The sequence below is a fragment of the Gavia stellata genome, chromosome 15, assembly GCF_030936135.1.
Source record: "Gavia stellata isolate bGavSte3 chromosome 15, bGavSte3.hap2, whole genome shotgun sequence".
Lineage (NCBI taxonomy): Eukaryota > Metazoa > Chordata > Aves > Gaviiformes > Gaviidae > Gavia > Gavia stellata.
Genome location: NC_082608.1, coordinates 2,748,086 through 2,766,805, shown reverse-complemented (window position 1 = coordinate 2,766,805; position 18,720 = coordinate 2,748,086). Strand labels below are relative to the sequence as shown.

Sequence of the window (18,720 nt, the reverse complement as noted above, 5' to 3'; positions counted from 1 at the left end):
TGGCTTCCTGCAAGGGGCCGGGCGCAGCCGCTCGCTGCCGTAAGCAGCTTAATGCAATAATGCACATTTTTCGGCTCAAACATCTGGCCCCTCTCCAGCCTGCCTTACAAAACTCCCCTGGTCCGCGGAGCAAGTGGGTGACGGCACATCTCCGAGGGGCTCCTGCCCCACCACATCCCCTCCCCTGCCCCAGAGCCTGGGGTGAGACCCCCACCCGGCCCTACAGCACGCAGAGGGGCTCAGCCCCGCTAAAGGGATGCCGCCAGCACCCATGGGTGATGCTGGAGTGGCCACCAACCCTCCCGGCCATCCCTCCCCCTGCCTGCCTGGCCGGGGGGCCACCAGGCCCCCCGGCCTTTCTCCCCGCCCCGCGCTCCCTTGGGATGGGCGCTGCGGGATGCGCCACGGGGACTCACCGGTGATGCCAGGGCAGCGGCGATGCTGGGACAAGCATCCCTTGGACCCGGCCCGGCTGGGCGCAGCTGGGGGCTGCTGCCCTTCCCCGGGGAGGAAAAAGGGGAGCAGGCAGGGAGGCCAAAATGGCAACACCTGGGGAGGGAGGAGTCTCCAACAGAGCCCAGGTGTGCACAATTTGGGGGAAAAGAGGGGGGAAATGGGCCAGATGGGGTGGAAAAGGAGAGTTGGAGGGGAAAGGAAGGAGGTGGGGGGGGAAAAAGGGATAAATGGACCCTGCTGAGGGGTGAATTGGGGGAAAAAATGGAAAATAAGTAGGTCTTGCCTGTTTTTTTTAGAAATAAAGCACTTTGCAAGCAGCGAGGGGCTGGGCGCGGGGTGGGAAGGTGGTGGCCCACGGCCCTGACGCCCCCCGCTCTGTCCCCCCCACCTCTGCCCGCAGGTCCCAACACCTACGAGGACGCGGCCGCCTACATCCAAGCACAATTCGAAAGCAAAAACCGCTCCCCCAACAAGGAGATTTACTGCCACATGACGTGCGCCACAGACACGAACAACATCCAGGTGGTATTTGACGCCGTCACCGACATCATCATTGCCAACAACCTGCGGGGCTGTGGCTTGTACTGACCCCCGCGGCGCAAAGCGACTTCTTTGGTGGTGGTCCCGGCGCCAGGAGAGAAAAGAAACAAACAAAAAAGAATAATAATTAAAAAAAAAAAACAAACCCAACGCAACCACACACCGACACACACACCGACACACACGTGCGCACGGGGAAAAAAAAAAAGCGAAACAAAATGAAAAAAAAATAGATTGAATGAGAGAAAAAAAAATCGTAATCATAATCATGCAAGTTGGTAAATAAAAAGGCATAAGGAAAAATTATATATATACGTATATATATATATAAAAAAAAAATCCACAACCACCTTTTTAGTTTGTCTGCAGGAGCCGTGGGCAGACCCCACTCCCCGCCTGCCCTCGCACCGTCCCCCCGGTGTCACAGCTTGGGGGGACCCTGGGGGGGGCTCTGCCCGGCCCCGCCACCCAGCAGCTCCCGGGGCGTCCCCCCCGCAGGGCGCCGGGACCGGCCGGGGGGAGAGGGGGCAAAGGGGCAGCTCCCGGGGTCGCCCCACGGCGAAAGCGGGGCCGGATCCTGCCCGCGCCCCCGCCGTGGCCGTGCCGGTGCTCTTGTGCGGGGCGGGGGGGCTTCTCCTCCCACGAGCTATTTGACCGTGGGCTTTTATTTTTTTATTATTATTATTATTATTAGAATTAATTATTGTGGGTTGTCTTTTTTTAATTATTATTATTATTATTATTATTATTGTGATTAATTATTTTTATTTCTGGCGTGGGCAAGGCTGGGCAGCCCCTGCCTGACCCCAGCCCGGGCGAGCCGCTGCCTCGAGAATCTAAAAGATGCATTTTTTAAAAAAAAAAGAGGGGAAAAAATGGAAAACTCCCCCCCTGGCCACGTGCCATAGCTAGAACGGGAAGGAACAAGAAGACGATCTTTTCCCATTTCCCATCCTGGCTGTTTCGGGAGGCAGGCCGATCCCTCTCCGGGGTTCGGGGTTTTCCGGGATGAGATTTTTTGGCGTTGCCCCGCCACTTTAGGCCAAAGCCCTGCCTAGCCAGCAGCCGCCGGGTTTTGCCCCCATTTTCACGCCCTCCTGGTCGAAGAACTCCCTGCTCCGAGTCGCCGCTCGCTCGCCAGGTTCGTACCCAAAAGCACAGCTCGGCCACGCCGGACAGGCTTCCCCGCTCACCCCTCCCGCCCGCCCATCGCCGGCCTCGGGGAGGGTTATACATATATATATATTATTTTATCTTTTTTTTTTGGTTTAGGGTATTTTTTTTTGGTTTTGTTTGGTTTTTATTCATTTTTAACTCTTTCCAGTGAATGCTTTTTTGTGCTGCTTTTTTCTCCCCCCCCCCCCCGCCCTGCCCCAGTCCTCTCTCCCTTTTAGTGAATGGTGTTTTTTCTCTCTCTCATGTGGGGATGTTTGTGCTGAGAAAAAAAAAAAAAAAAAAGAAAGGAAAAAAAAAGAAAAAAAAAAACTTAAAAAACAACCTTAAAAAAAAAAAAGGCGAGAATGAGAATAATTTAAAAATTTTAAAAAATACACACAAAACCACGAAAAAGAATTAAAAAAAGAAAAAAAAAAAACAAAAAGCGAATGTAGTGTTTACATTGAAGCCACCGTTTTCATGACCAATCCTTCGTCATTTCTACTTTGATTAGTAACCAGACGTCTTCACGGTTTCACTTTTACGCGTTACCTTTGCTGAAGGAGAGCAGTCACACCTGTTTAAAAGAAAATGAATAAATAAAGAGGAAACTAAAAAAAAAAAAATAAAAATAAAAATATTATATATATATATATATAAAGCGCCAGGTCTTTCTAAGCCTTTCTATTACCAATCAGTGAGGTTTCTGTGATATATTACACACTGCCAATCTCTTTCTCTGACTAATGGAAAAATTCATGTGTAGCTCAATAAAGAGAATGTTTGTCTGTAGCCCGGGCTCTCCCCTCCCGCGCCTCCGCCTGCTTCTTTCCCCCCGCGCCTCCCCGCCTCCTTCCTAAGGGAGGAAGAAAAAAATACGAAAAATCACATTTTTTGGAGGGGGGGTGCTGCTGGTAGCGTGGGCAGAAGGGGCTGAGCTAAGACTTGGGGGCGAATCTTGGGGAGTCGGTGCGTGGAAGCCCTTCCGGATGGCTCAGGTTGCTTCAGAGCATCACCGGGAGCAAAAATCCCCCCCCAAAACCCCACCCCCGGGCAAGAAAATATTTTTATTTCTTTTGGGAATGCAAAGATAGTCATCAGGGTGAGTCCTTCACCTTGCAGCAACATCAGAAACCCCAAAACGTGCGAGTTTTTCCCCTAAGACATAAGCGAAAGTTCTCCAAGAAAGTTGTGATGTTCTCAACAATTTGGAGCAATTTGGAGGTTGGGGTTTTTTTTCACAATTTGGGGTTTTCTCACAGCTTGGGGGGTTTTTTCCCCACAATTTGGGGGGGCTTTCACAGTTTGAGTGTTTTTTCGCATTCTCCTCTGTCGCGGGTCCCCCGGCTCCGCACGCGCCGGCGTCGGGCACCGTGATGGCAGGTGGGACGCTCGAGAGCCGGCTGCCCCTCGGCGCAGCTCCGGCACAGGGCTGCTTTCTCCGTCTTGCCTGGCCACGGTCACCATCCCCTCCCAAGCCACAGGAACGCTTCCAAACCCTGCGGGACCACCGAGCCCATCAGCAAAGCCGGTGAAGGAGCCGTAGAGAAGGTTACCCAAGCAGCCGGGACCTCCCACCTCGGCTTTACGCCGGGCCACCCACCCAACGTCACACACCCCCAGCCCGCGGAGGTTAGAAGAGCTGCTCCATCAGACAGCAGCATCTCCCGACCAACGTGGTTTCCTCAATTCCTCCTGTTTACAGTGGTCCAGAAGTAGCTCGTTTTGGCACTGGGGAAGTCACTCAGGCTTCTCTTCGGATGACCTCCCTTTCCAGGGCAGTGGAGCCAACCAAGAGGCCACCGCAGCCAACCAAGAGGCCACCGCTGGTTCGCGTGCTCCTCTGCACAAACCAGCCTTTCACGGCTGAAGTGGGCCATTTTCGAGGGTGCCGCAGGCAGGGATGCCATCCAGGGGCTGGCCAGGGCCCGCTCCCGCGGGAGCAACGGGAAGGGCTGCCGGGAAGAGGTCAGGAATCCAACAAGAGAAGTCCGGAAAGAAGAGCCCAAGAGCCTCTGAGACATCCCCGCCCCACCTTGGTTTAGTTCCAGGAGCCTCCCTCCACCCAGGCAAGCCGGGCAGCCCCTTTGCTCATCTCTGTTGCGGCTTGAGCCATTGCAGGATCTTGGGCACGAGGGGTTTATGCAGGACAGGCTCAGGGCGTCTCCGCCATCCCCGTTGATCTGCTGCTGGGCGAAGGACCGCCCTCCACAGCAGTGTCCCTCAGCATGCAGAAAGGGTCGGTGGCCAAGGAGCTGCTTTACCGGTACCTTCCCAGGCCAGCACGAACATAAGAAATCAGGGATTGGGGGTTTTTTGGTTGGTGGTTTTGTTTTTTTTTTTTGTAGTGGTGAAATTTGGGGTGGCCAAGATGCCGCACAGCTCACAGAGCAGCAGACAGAGGCGGAGGTGGTTTGTGGGGCGCTGCTGCCCAGCCAACCCCCAGGGAAGCAGGGGCTCTTCACCCGCTGCGTTTGACGAGGGGGAAGGAAACCTCTCCAGGGCACAGCTCTCCCTCCCCGGGAAGGCGGGCAGGCTGGGAGAGGACACGCCAAGGTGCTGGAGATCTTGCAAGGCGAAAGCCGGGTCAAAACCTGTCCTGGCTGCAGGCACCCCCTCTGCTGAGATGAAGTTGGGGTCATTTTGCATCATCACATACAAAATCATAGAATCATAGAATCATTTAGGTTGGAAAAGACTTGTAAGAGCATCATCATGTACAAAATCCCCCAGAAACGCAGCGAGGAGGAGGAACTCAAGGAAACGTGGAGCACCAAGGATATCGGTGCTGTTTTCTCCTCTCCCGTCTGCACTCCGAGGTACACCGACTCTGCTGCTTGACTAAAGACCCAAACTCTGTCCTGTTCATGCGTACAATAGCTCTCATCCCTCCCGCACGCTGCCAGCCGGTTCAAAACCCCACTTGATTTTCACAGTCCCTCGAGACACTATTTCTCTTCCATTTCCATGTTCACAGCATGACTGAAGCCCAGTAGAAATTACTGCTCTGCAACCCGAGGCTTGGGAAAACATTCCTAAACCCGGCGTTAGGCGGCTGCGCTCCTTTCCACCGCGAGGGAAAGGGGGAATCGGAAGGGAACGAAGTGCAGGTGTTACATTTACAAACCGAACGCGCGCCAGGAACGTGAGAAGTCACACCACAGGAATTTCCAAACAATTTTCAACACTGACAAAGATTTTATTTTTGGTTTTTGTTTTTTTTTTAAACAATAAAAACAAAACAGCTGTGCTCTGAGCAAAACCAAAGATCTCAAAAAAATTCTTTGAAGTTTACTAATAGCATTGCAAGGTAAGGCTTCCCAAAGAGTTTTATTGAAATAAATTATTTTCACCTAAACATCGATGCAACTCCTCTCATTAAATTCACCTTCAAATGTCCTAAAAACCAACCGTAAAAAAAGTTACCAACAATTCTAGATAATACTCGGCTCCTTCTAAAGGACAGTGGTACCAGAACTCACTCTTCAGAAGTTTAAAAATTAAGTCACTGCCCATGGAAAATTCAACTATGCAAGCTAGCATCAGCGGCTCCAAGCGGATCTCGTGTCAAAAGTTCTTTAGAAAAATGAGGTGAGCAGGTTGGGCTGCAGCCAGCCCAAGGTCCGGCTGCCCCAATTCCGCCAGTCTTTCCAAATAAACTCACGGTGAAGTTGTGGGGATAAAAAATGAAATAAAAAGCAAGATAGCGGAGCTATCTCCACAAAGTCCCGTCCGTGTTGCTCTGGAGTCCAGAACAGGCAGGTTTTTCTAGCGTTCTCCCTTGGCTTATGGTTAACACTGAATGGCAAGGGCTGTAACCTCGCCTTACGCCCCCTCTTCTTCACTCGATTCCCCTCAGGCTCTCACTTGTTTCTGGACATAAAAGGCAAAGGAAAATAATGCAGCCCTGGGGGGTGAACAGAGCCAGCCCTCTGCCAGCGCAGAAGAGCCCAGCAGCGGTAAACAAACTATTTTATGCTGGAATCGACGTGAATCGGCGCTTCGCTGCACAATTAATTTGGTTGTTTCCGCGTTACGTAGCTAGACAACTTCCATCCAGCCTAGGAACTGACGTTCCAGCGACGCTACCCCAGCCCCTCACGCCGGCTACGTAAACACCCCTCGCTGTCAACACGAACAGGGACTGAAGAGTGGGCGCCTGCTCATCTAACGCAGGGTTTGCTGCATATTTCTAAGCTTTCTTCCTTCTTGGAATAACGCTCCCCGATCTCGAGCTGAACATGCCAGCGCCCTCCGCGACCTGCACCCACAGCTGCTAATTTCGGAACACGCTTTCCCCAGCCTCTGCTGTGCAGTCAGCCTAATACCTCACACTAGCTGCAGAAATCATGCCCGTGGTTCAGAAATTGCCTTTTGTTCGTGGAGGGGATCAACATCACATAGAAAATATTACAAAAAAAGGTTAATTTGTCAGCTGTCCAAACATTATTAGACCACATGCTTTATACAGCAGAGAGGCAGCCAGCTCACCCAGCAGCACAGCTAGCTGAACTCTGAAGAGACACTTTCCTGCTGGTATAGAAAGCGCAGCGGTTTTTTTGTATTTAATTTATTTATTCGACATTGCTCACGAGGAGGAGGAAGGAGGGGCAACGAGCGCTAAGAGTTTTGCTGCATCTGAAGTCTCCGTTCGGCGGCGGCAGCGAGCGTCCTGCGACGCAGGGTGACGGGATCGGCGGACGCTCCCTCAGGAGGAGGAGAGGGTTTCTCCGTGGTCAGCTCCTCATCGGAGGTTTTGTTTAAGTAACGCCTGCAAAAGGAAAAAGGAAAAGATGGGTGAGCAGAGCCCACTGCATTTTGGCTCTGGAAAATACTTCACTGGTACATCCACGAAGGGACGGTGCAAGGCGCGCTGAAAGCAGGAGAATACCTTGATAAAAGCGCACACAAGCTATGTACTCAAAAAAAAAAGAAGCCCGTATAACCTACGATAGACTTCGCAGAGTTGGCAGAAGCTCTTAGTTTTTGCGCAAGATCCTCGTGCCCATGGGAGGGAGCCAGTTCTAAAAGTCGGGGCTCTACCCTTAACTCAGAGTGATTCACTGAGACTGCAGGTCAGTCACTGGATCTCGCTGTCCCCGTTATTCCAACCTTAGTAAGACACTGGCAGTGTCCACCACAAGAAGTCACTCCCTGAAAACAACGAGTAAGCCTTTGACAGAAGGGGTACTAGGGCTGCGAGGTGTGAGGTAAGGCAAGAATACAAGCAAGCAGCTGCCAGAGTTAACATCCCGTTGAATTTTTACACTTAGTGACAAAATATAGCAGTTTGCCATTCCGCAGCTCTTCAGTGCAGGAAGGGAAGCAGTAAACCAGAAAGTCAAAAACACTTTGTCTCCCTAAATGACATTTTTCAAACTTAAAGGAAGAATTATTTTAAGAGCAAGCCTCTTTAGAGACAAACTTGTGAAAGGTGTCATACCCCCAGTTATTTATATGAAGGCATTTCAGCATGGAAAAAAAAAAGGAGCATAGGTAGCCTGGTAACACCAAAGGACGCATAACTCAGCGTGGTTTTTGTAAACCCTTTCAACAGTCTCCCTGCGATACGAAGGAAGAACAACACTTGTTACAAATGCTAAAAAGTTTTCTCCACATCACTAAAGCACTTTTTCTTCTCTTTTTAATCAGCAACTGGATGCCAGTAAAGTTCACCAACATGACTGGAACGCATGTGAAAAAAGTTAAATTCTACCTCTAATAGGTATTACTAGTCGGGCTAAAAGAAACAGTTCAAGTTGGTCATCCTCTCCTCAGCGGTGCTGACTGGCGGGTCATGAGCTCCTCTGGCGTGCGTTAGTAAGTGGTCACCAGTCAACTGTGCGCTGCTTCGTGCTTAAGACACTCGCTCTGTATTGGAAAGAGTGGTGCCTGACTAATTTCAGCTGTAACAGCACAGGCCGTGAGGGCTGACACCCATGCCAGGAGACAAGCTCAAGATTACTAGAGGACTCAGCACAACTAATGCGTTCGCACTTATTATAGGCTCAGACTAAAGCCCATTGAAGCTGGAGAAATCATTCTCCGATTTCAACAGGCTTTGCATCAACCACTTCGGAAGCTGTGTGCATGTTGGGACACATGACGCTAGTTCAGAGTTGGGTTTATCAGCGACGACTGTCTTAAGCAGCTTCCTGAGCCTGCTGTGGCAGATGTATTCATTCCTCTTACTAATCCTTGCATCAGCCCAGGCTCTCAGCGGACATAATCCATTTGAAACCCATTCTGGGGGACTATAACCAAGTGGCCAGGCTGGAGTTTTAGGAAGGAACGTACTTTCGAGCTTGCTGCAACAAGTCCTCCTTCCGCTGAACCAACATACGCTGCCTTTCGTCAGCTGACTTTGAAAAGCGACTTCCCCTGGCCTCAAAATCTTCCGCTTCACTTGGCTCTGCTTCCATTTCACTGAATTCCACCATTTCTTCCAGTCTTGAGTTGAGTTCAAGCGGCACTCTCTCAGTCTAAAAGGAAAGGAAAAAAGTCGTAAGTCTTTGCAAAATTTGCTAACAGGGCTTCTTTGCATCAAATCAACAAGCAAACTGTCATTTTCTGAGGCACTGGAAGAAACCAGACGCTCACCTGCTGTACCCAATTCCCTTGGGCTCCTTTGAAAACCCCAGCCAAAATACGGAACAAAGCTATTTCAAAACATGTTCAAAGAGCCTGTATTCTATAATGCTGTTATCTTTTATGCCATGTTCGAAAGTAATCTCAAAGACAAACATTAATTACTCATAATTAATACTCTATGAAAATGCGGCATTTGAAATAGTCAGATTCCACAGCTGACTTGACAAGCAATGCAACAGTAAAGAGTTGAAACAGCTGAAATCCATATACTAAGGAAAGATTAGCAAATATATTTCCAAAGAGGATGCGTGCTTGAGAAGGGAATTTATGAGGCTTCGGTTCACCGAAATTATTGTGTATTCGGACTGCCGCAACAAGGCTGGCAACCGGCCCAAGCACGGCGTGTCAATAAAAGAAGCTGGCAGCCCCGCACATCGCGCCTCTTCACCCTTGACAGCTGGCTGGCAACGCTAACGTGCAAATTGAGCTGATGAACGATGACGCTGGTGAACTAGCATAGGTGAAACAGCATATCCTGATCGCATCCTGTCATATACGATCACATCAGCTCCGCGATGGAAAAGCAAGATGTTTCTAAGTGCGGTAGCGTCAAGAAACAAATCACCTCAATGAAGGGCTTAAGGGTTTAGCCATCATTTGGTATCCCAGAGGATTACTCAAACAAGTAGGATGCATCAGGGAGGTATTAGCCAAGTCAGCTCCTACCCCCTCGTTTTGGGCCTTCGGCATACCCGCCGCAGGAGCCTCGACAGCCGGTGACGTGGGCACCGCAGGGGGACCACTGCCCAAGTCCCAACGGCCCGGACTCAGCAGCATTACAGCGTGCAATGCACAGGTTTCAGCAGCTGATGTGCAAAACAAGCTGAGTCATTGCAAAGCCCTAGAGACATACCGGTAACGCCATCTCCCCGACGCAACGCCTTGCAGAGAGCGAAAACCAGGACAAGTGTCGCTTCCCATCAACTAGGCAAACCAAGCAGGAATGCCAGGGCCCAAGGCAGAGCAGTACGAGCACTGCAACCTCAAACACAAGTACACCTTCAGCCTATTTCAGCAAAACCCGTGAATTCCAGCGTGCTGGGGAAGGGCTCCCCGTATCACACGCACTAACGCACCGGGGTAACGCGATGGGGTACTGTTGGACTGTCTCAAAGCAATGCCACGTCCGAGAGGAGGAAACGAGAGCTCCACAGAATGATTTCACAGACTTTATCCAGGGCCGAGACAACCTCGGCAGATCCAGAGGAACAGGTACGGAACAACCGGACTGCTGCTTCCCATTACCACACAAGTGGACACGGAAAAGCAAAGCTCTGCTGGGTAAAGCAGTGAGGACGGCACTCGTTATGGTTGATGTTCAGACAGGATCACTTTTTTTTCTTCCCCTGGGCCATCTGTATCAGAAGATGCAAGCTAGCCCACCTAAGCTTTTCTTTTTTCTTAACGTTACAAAGATGCAAAAAATCAATACCCAAAGCCTATTCTTCTGTCTGAACACAAAAGCGGTCACTGAGGAGATTTTAAAGACAAAAATGTCAAAACTAATTGCAGTAAAGGTTATGACAAGCCTCAGTATGACAGCAGAGTTCAGATGCAGAAACCTGTACGCTACAGAAACTACTCCTCCTTCAGGCTCCAAGAGACAAAGAGTTACTTTCACGAAAGCCACAGGATGCCTCAGAAGCGTCTCTAAATAGAGTCACCAAGTACTTAAGCAATGACAATAAACTGGATTCTCAAGGCAGCGGGGGTCAAGAGCTGCACCAGGCAAGCTTCAGCTTTATAACAACAGCTCATAAGTTAGGTCTGAGCAGTCCTACCCAGTCTCCACCCAGGATTACAGAAAGAGATAAACAAACACAAAAAAAAATTTCAAGAATAATCTTCAAATACATTTTAGCACATGAAAATACAAGCTTGCAAAGAGTAGCTGTAGCTGCTCTGGGATCTGTTCTTATAGGGAGTAACAAGAGTCAGAAAAGAGGGAGGGAGGGCAAATGTGATAGGGATGGAGAGCGAGCACGTGGAGCATTATGCGCACGGCTGGAAGCATTAGCATTTCAGTGCACAACTGGAGAGAAGTATGTGCACGCATCTTGCTAAGTGTACAGGCCGGGACTGTTAGAGGCCATCAGTGTTTAGAGCATTATCTCACAAACTTTTAAGACTATTTATACCACGATGGTGCTCAGAGATGTCTCTCAACTGCCCTTACGTCATGTCAGCACTGACACCCCAAAACCATAAGCTAAATGTGCGTGGGGGGGGATGTGGGCGGAAATCAGTCATTATCTTCATCTTAAATCCTTTGAATTCTACATAGAAGTAAGTCATAACAGGATGCATGGCACAGAGGAAAACCAATGCTACTGATGAAGAAGGGTGCTTTTATTTGAGCACATTAGCTCCCCTAAGAAGTGTTACTTCCAACACGCAGAACTCCAATGGGTCTGCCACTTGCTGCTGGAGATCTGCAAAGCTTCTCAGTGGGTATGTTGATTTAAAAAAAGAAGAAAAGAGATGGAAAGCTTGTAAAACTTACTCTAAGGCTGCAGCACAAAGCAACTAGAGTTGCCATGGTCTCTCTCAGGGACTGTCATAAAGTATGAAGTTACATCTATCCACTATTTGGAAATTCAAGTCTCACCCAGAGGAGATGATGATGGCTTCTTATATTGCTTCTCCCTTGCATTTAAAAAGCTTCTTAAAATCAAGTGCAACCTGCTAAAGTAGCTTGTTTGCTGCTAGACCTTTCCACACAGACGAGAGTTTGGCTGACTACAGCAACATATTCTTCTGGCAAGAAGAAAGAGAACATCTACAATATGCCAGGTACTCAATTAAAAACCGAAATCAACATTAAAGAGAGACAAAAGTGACAGGACCTTCCTAGAGGCTCCCTAGGCTCCCAAGTCTCCTCTCCACAACAGAAACACGATCAATAGGAAGGAGCTAAGCAAGCTTGACTCCTAGGCAGATCTCTGTGGCTGTGTAACAAGGGTGAAGCTTGTTTGAAGCCAGTCTAAGTTACCACTAAATGCACAACTCATTTACGAGGCAGGAGGAGGACAGCAGCAACTGGAGCTTCCACGACGCTACCCAGCAGCAAGTTTCTCTCTGTGCATGGCAGGCTCAGTCTCCCACTTCAGCCTTTGCCTACGAATCCCATTTGGCCCAGTAAATATCCATCCAGGAAAGCCTGCGCAGAGGCCACAGGTTCATCCCACACACAGAGCCACCAGGCTGTGGGAAATTTCCCCACGCGGTTGCGGGAAATTCGCAACTGTTCACGTATCTCCAGGCTGTCACTGTGCTATTCTACAAAACAAAAATACATTCTCCATCCAAACCGCCGTTTGCTCCAACTAAAACACATCGTTTGAGCCAAGTGCTCAGCTGTAATGCAAAGCAAGAAGATGTCACTATCAGAGAGCACGTGCTCAAGGACGTGACGTATGAATGCCACTCCTGGGTTTTCAAGTTCTGCAGAAGGAAGGACAGAGACACAGGTAGCACTGGGCAGGAAGTAAGGAAGGTGAACAGCAACACAATCATTCAAAGCAGGATTTGAAGCCAGTACCAAGCTAAGGAAAACTAGTTAGATACCATTTGTAGGAAGAGAGGTTTTACTCCAAGAACAGGGAAAGTGCCACCAAAACCTTCAAGTTAACCCAAAAAGTTACTCAAGAGTTGCTAGACCCAGATCAGGATTTTCATTCCCGCAGTTCTGCATCTCCTACCCCAGACTCCTGTCAAACACCTGTACCAATCCCCACCACCTCTTCTTCAGCCTCAGCTGCAGTATCAAACCAAACCAAAGTCTTTTCTGTCTTGCAACCTGCTAACAAGGGAACTGCCACAGTTCAATTTCAGGTAAGTAACAGGCTGTTTAGGTTATTAAAAGCTGCAGAGGCAGAAAGTCACACACCTCACAAATTCGCTCTTTCTAAGCCAGTGGAAAGGGAGGTTTATAAAACAGAAACCCTCACGATTTTGCTACTACAGTCAGGGAAAAACAAAAGTGGAATGAGACCTTATTCTACTTGCAGGATAACTTTTTTTTTTCCTGCCACATTTTAGCTAGCACATGCTGCTTAATAAAGCCCTTAGTGAAGAACAGCAAAACCCGTTATTGTGCTTTACATGTAAAAGGGCTGTTATCTCTTGGTCCTGTTTGTATCCCACTCCATTCACACCAAAGCTCCCCATATTCCAAGTGCCTCCTCCAGAACACAATTCTTGTACCCAGAAAAGAAATGCTACTCATTTTAAGGGAAGCATCTGGAGACGTACAGAATGGGAATGGAAAGAGGAAGGGGAAGAGCAAAGCATCCTGCTCTTCGTATTCCACAGATGGGCATGGGCCTGACCAGACATGAACAGAGACGTGATCTTTTTCTGTTCTTTGTATCACTTGAGAGCACTTTCCTTCAAGGAGGAAAAAGAAAAGCACACAGATATTTCTCTACATAAGCACCATGCTGAAGTCTCACTTCAGCTGCCTGACAGTGCTGGTTCTGGTGTGAAATGCAAGGAAGGGCTGCCACCAACCTGACCTGGTACGGAACCAAATGCACTTATCTGTTCATGCAGCTTCTAATTGTGCTTTTTGCCAGTTTGTATGCCAAATTACCTGGGTGACAGTTTCAGTATCCTCCTGATCAGTACTGTGCCGTTCCACAGAACTGTTCAATGCAGGTCTAATGCTATCTGCACGCTGAAATGCAAACATCATGGGTTTAATACAGTGTGTGAAATGGCAAAACAAAACCGAGTTCTTTGAACACATTCAAACTCTGCCCTATGCAACGTCATGTGTTATGCTCAATTTAGAAACAGATAAGTTAGCAATAAACAGAATGCACTGTGTTGAAAGAGAATTCTCTCTGCTTCCCCACACGCAGACTCCAGATAACAGTACTATCTGATGCGCACAGAACCAGAATTCAATATTCTTATTAACAGAAACATTGTCCCCAGACTGCTTTACTGAAATCTGCTATCACTAATTAAGAACAAGGCATCATTTTGCTGACTACTTTCTTTGCAGAAAACCTTCCTAAGTGGTTCAATTCAATTATCTGTCAGCAGAGAAATCAACTGGAAATGTTCTAAAGGCTCTGCACAAGAGCGACCGAGAAGAGCTGCTTTAACTGAGCAAATATTTATTTCTAGTCTAGCTAGGACATTTTCAATATATTTTGGGTACATGACTGAATATACTGCATTTACAGAGATTAAAACAAAGAAAAAACAAATCCCAAGGGGTTTTTTACTAGAATTTGGCACTATATAATGTGTCTGAGACTGTATAGGCAAGCACTTCATGCATCCTGCAGTCCAATCACATCAATAAGGGGCAAGCTATAGGGCACGGGTGATAGGCTCCGACTTTCCTTCATAAAGAAAATAGCCTGTATGACAAATGGATAATGCTAAAGCCCACCCGAGACCCAGGCGAATACATTAAAAGGCCTTCGTCTAAGGGCCACAGCAACGAAGAGATGCGTATACCTCAATCACACACCACTGCGAGACATTCCAATTGAGTCGGATGTCACAACAGAGATACAACATACACTAAATTGCCAAAACTGGTTTGGTGCTTCCAACTGCAACATCTTCCTACAGGTAACATCTGAAGAATAATATTGCATTAAGCTAAGCTGGATTCAGCAGTGCTTCAACTCACCTCATTCCCCTCGCTCATTATTAACAGGCTCAGTTCTGGGGTAAGTAAGAAAGTCAGTTGTTTTAGGTGCACGGTCTTACGACTTACCTGTGTGGGGAAAGGTACCTGGATGCGCCCTTCTAAGATGTTGTCAGTGGTGATCTCTACGGAACGGGTTAGCTGCAGATCCTGTAGAACTAAATGATAAGGGACCTGAGGGAACATCTCCTGAATCTGATGGGCCTGGAGAAGACAAGGTTTATACAGTCAGTATCAGCAGTACATAAAAGTTAGCTGGTAAGTATCTCAACAGAGAGGGAAAAAAAATGAACAGCTCAAAGACGCTGTTTATGATATGATAACCCACACACAGAAAGAAAAACAAGAGAAAGAAAACCCATGCTGGCATTGACTTACAGAGCAATATTTTGACTCCATTGAAGCCAAAAGCAAAACTGCAACTCCTATGGAGACACCACATGGTCCTGAAAATCTAGGTTCCTGAACGGTGCTTGTAGATACACAAAGGCTTCAAAAGCTTCCCAACCCTCTTTTTATGACAGCCTTTTTAATAAAGATCTATACAAAATTCACAGGAGTGAGTGGAAGTTAGATCAACACTGAAAAAACCCCATCATTTTGCTTTGTCCCAGACAGGTTCCAAAATGGTACTGGTAAGGACAAGTGGAATAAGTTTTAATAACCTACTCTGTCCAGCCACCCTGCCTACAAGCCAGTTTAAGAGGGTCTGAGAGCCAACTGAGTTATCAGGGAACTCTTATTATTGAATTTCAATTACTTAAATAATATCCGAATTAAATAGATAAAAGTAAGAGTGCAGACAAACATCATGCTTTTGGAGTCCAATAGCTGGACTTCATTAAATATTAAAATCTGTATTTTAACTAATGCTGAAAGTTATGGGGGTGGCGGGGGGAATGAGAACAACAACAATAAGAAAAGAAAGGTGGAAGGAGTTTTGAGAGCAGAACAAAAACTATGCACCAGCTGCTAGTGAGTTCAAACACAAGCAACTACAGCAAACCTAACTCTCCATTGTACTAGCTTGTGACCAACTGATTTAGCATTTCAGCCTCTGGCCTTTCCCTCGAAATACTTCCCTAGGTTTTTATTCAGAAACACAAAGGAAAATTTCACTTATTTTCTATTAAAATTGTGTAACACTTCTGTAGTTTGTTAACCTGGGCCTTTCCAAAGTAGGCATTTTAATATAAGTTGCTAGTGTACTTTTAATAATGCACAATGCCAAGAAATCATTACTCGTCCTTAACAAAAGCCCATTTCTGTCACTGTGTCCAGTAAAAGAAAAACTAAACTGACCTTAGATGGAGAGTTCCTGCATATTTATCTGCCAACACCTTACCACTGCCTGCCCACCCTGCCTCAAACCCCGTAAAAATTGTGGCCTTATCCTGTTGAGGCTTAAACAATAGTGAAGGCTACGGGAGAGATCTCACATTCAGAACATTTCATCACTTTCATGAGATACCTCACTGAACATTTATTAACATGCTATAGCACACAGCAGCTTTAAGAACTCAAAGGAAACTGCACTTCTCAAACTAAATGAACTAAGTGTGTTTCAGGAGGCCATATCCTTCTCTTTTTGTACTACATCAGAGTGTTTATGTACGAAGTCAACAAACCTGGGATTTCATCCTCAACACTCCCATCATCATGAATCAGCAAGAGTTGACTGTGCTACAGAGAGCCCCATCTCATACTCACAAGGCACTCAAACAGAAACAGCTATCTTGGCGCTTAGTGCTATTAAAAATAAATACTAAAAAAATCAAAAGCTATAGAATGGGTTTGATCAGTTACCACTTGACCAACAGCTAAATTCTCCAGTTACAGACTCACACCCTTTGCTAGTGCAAGTTGTGAGTGAAGGTAAGTACTGAAAAAAAGCTAAAGAAGTTGCACTAAGCAAGCTGAGAAAAAGTCTGCCTACCTACACAGAAAGTACATGTAATTTTTCTCATTTATCTACCTCCAGACCTGTTCTTTTACGTTTGCATATTTAAACCAACACCTAGCCCTAACTTCACTAAAATAAAGCTTCTCTCACTCAAAAAACTAGCTTTCATGTAGCATCTAAACACTGGTTTGACTTTCTTCCCCCTTATGTCTCCATCTACATGTACCTCTTCCCCTCCGCACCCCAACACAAATAGGAAGGCTGAGGTGCAAACTATTAAAGCAGTCTTACCATAGCATTAAGCTGGGAGTTGCTGGCTTGTGCGATACCGAGAATGTTTGTAGTATGCATCACTTCTACGGAAAAACTGGGCAGCCAGCTGGCAATTCGAGAGCCTAAGAATATGAAATCACCAAGAAAGTCAAGCAAGAATATGAGGTTCTCAGCAGGCAAAGTACTTCTACATGAATTTAACGTAAGTTTTCATATTTCCACAATGTACATACGGGGAGTTCTGCAGTGCAATCCATCCCTAAGGTCTCCCAAACAGGGACATGGCTGGAGTAAATCAGTAATTGCCAATACTCTCTTCAAACACGCTGTCATAGTGGCTTAACAATACGAGGGCCAGAAGAGGATCAAGAAAACAACACATCCTTGCTTTCTTGTTTTAATGTTCCCATTAAAGGGAAAATTATAATAATCCAGAGCCAAATTCAGTTCTGGAATACATTAGTAACTCCAGCAATTTTACTGAAAACAGGCCAGCTTCTAAACAGGCCGAATCTGGTCCCAAAATGGGTCAGCTATACATGGCTGGCATCACTGAGAAAATATTATTATAATGGGACACAGAGTAACTGAACAGAGCGACCACTGCAATTGTGTGCTTAGGCTCAACAGAGTAGGGCACACGGCTGGCTCCCTCCTCCTCCTGCATTTCCATTTAAGTAAACACAGGGTTTGCTCTAGGCCACCTCTCCTCCTGTCTCCAAAGTAATTTTGCGGGTCTCCAAGCCACAGGAGAGCACCGGGGAGGACGGCTATGAAAAAAAAGAGTGGTTTTCTAATACAAATGTCCTTTAGAGACCTAAAGCACCCCAAAAGTGGGAGCCACGCAAGAAGCTATCAGCCAGTCTCAAGCATACCTAGAAATGTCTGACCCTTCTCTGCTCATTATTCTCCTCCCGCAATCTCCAAAGATTGCAAAACCAGGACGGATGAAGAACGGGTTACTGTGTAAGTTCATAGCATCTCAGCTACATCATGGGAGCTGCACAAGGACAGAGCCCAAAGCTCTGTAGGTTGCACTAGTGAGAAGCAACAAGACTGCCATCAAAAACCTGGGAAACTGTGGAAGACAAGCACACACCCATAGCAAAACTATAGCAAAAAATCTGGAAGATAAGGAACAGAAATTGTCTCTATCAGAACAAGTTTGTCTGCACACACAGAACTCATCATGTTCTGAAATCACATCTGCTTTGTGAGTACTTACAACACACCACTGAAAAAAACACACGTAAAACTGTTCCGGTTACACGATTCCTTCTAAGAATAAGCTTCTGCAGCCTTCTGCACCTAATCAAGCATTGCAAGATTCTTGCAAATTGAGTGGCAAATGGACTTTTGACAACCTCACATGAGCTAGGGGACAGGGGAAAGATCAACTTTTAGACTGCACCACAAAGGTTTTTTTCCTCTTTGACTGTCACTGATTAATCGCCACCTGGTAACAAAATAAGTCACATGAATTTCCCATTCTGTTGGTCAACATGGCACGCAATGAATGAATGCCAGCATCAAAGCTGCCAAACACAACAAATCAAGAAAAAGGGAGCACTTGTACATCTTCCACGAAATCTCTGTAGCCCTGGACAACCTCAGCAAGACGTATCTGAGCTCTTGCAAAAGAGCCGTAAGAAACATATATGTGTTTGACAAACGCAAGCAGAAGCACGGTTTAAGTTTCAACTGAAGCATGGAGAGAATTCCCTTCTGCAGAAGACTGTTCCCTTCGGTTATTTGGGCAACAGCATCAGATTTCAAATCTGCTTAGCTCACCGTCAAAGTGGAAGAAGTGATTGTGCTGGTTCAAGCGTGGTCTGCCTTCCGCTACTGCCACGGGGACCAGGTTCTCATCCAGGTTTTCCCTTTGGTGATCCTCCCTCACATGATGGCTGTCAGTGATATTCAGAGACATTCTGCAGGTGGGGCAAGATGTATCTTGTTCCAGCCAGGACCGCAGGCATGAGCTGACAGGAAAACAGTAATATTATGGTGAGCTTGCAGCGTTTTTCCAAGACATCAGTATCACGAGTACATCAAGCAGCTGTAGCATATT

At 47.1% G+C, this 18,720-nt stretch overlaps 2 protein-coding genes across 2 annotated transcripts in view; one reads left to right on the top strand and one right to left on the bottom strand.

The window, feature by feature from the left end:
* The window catches only part of GNAO1 (G protein subunit alpha o1), a 149,033-nt gene extending 147,644 nt beyond the window's left edge, over window positions 1-1,389 (top strand). The window contains exon 8 of the mRNA XM_059824923.1: window positions 857-1,389. Within this exon, the coding sequence (XP_059680906.1) occupies window positions 857-1,044 (188 nt within the window). The 3' untranslated portion in view covers window positions 1,045-1,389. The remainder of the gene's footprint in view (window positions 1-856) is intronic.
* Window positions 1,390-5,326: 3,937 nt separating this feature from the next.
* The window catches only part of AMFR (autocrine motility factor receptor), a 30,094-nt gene continuing 16,700 nt past the window's right edge, over window positions 5,327-18,720 (bottom strand). Inside the window, exons 9-14 of the mRNA XM_059824715.1 lie at window positions 18,441-18,631; window positions 16,668-16,771; window positions 14,543-14,677; window positions 13,397-13,480; window positions 8,449-8,633; window positions 5,327-6,922 (exon numbers count right to left, since the gene is read on the bottom strand). Coding sequence (XP_059680698.1) covers window positions 6,772-6,922; window positions 8,449-8,633; window positions 13,397-13,480; window positions 14,543-14,677; window positions 16,668-16,771; window positions 18,441-18,631 — 850 coding nt within the window. The 3' untranslated portion in view covers window positions 5,327-6,771. The remainder of the gene's footprint in view (window positions 6,923-8,448; window positions 8,634-13,396; window positions 13,481-14,542; window positions 14,678-16,667; window positions 16,772-18,440; window positions 18,632-18,720) is intronic.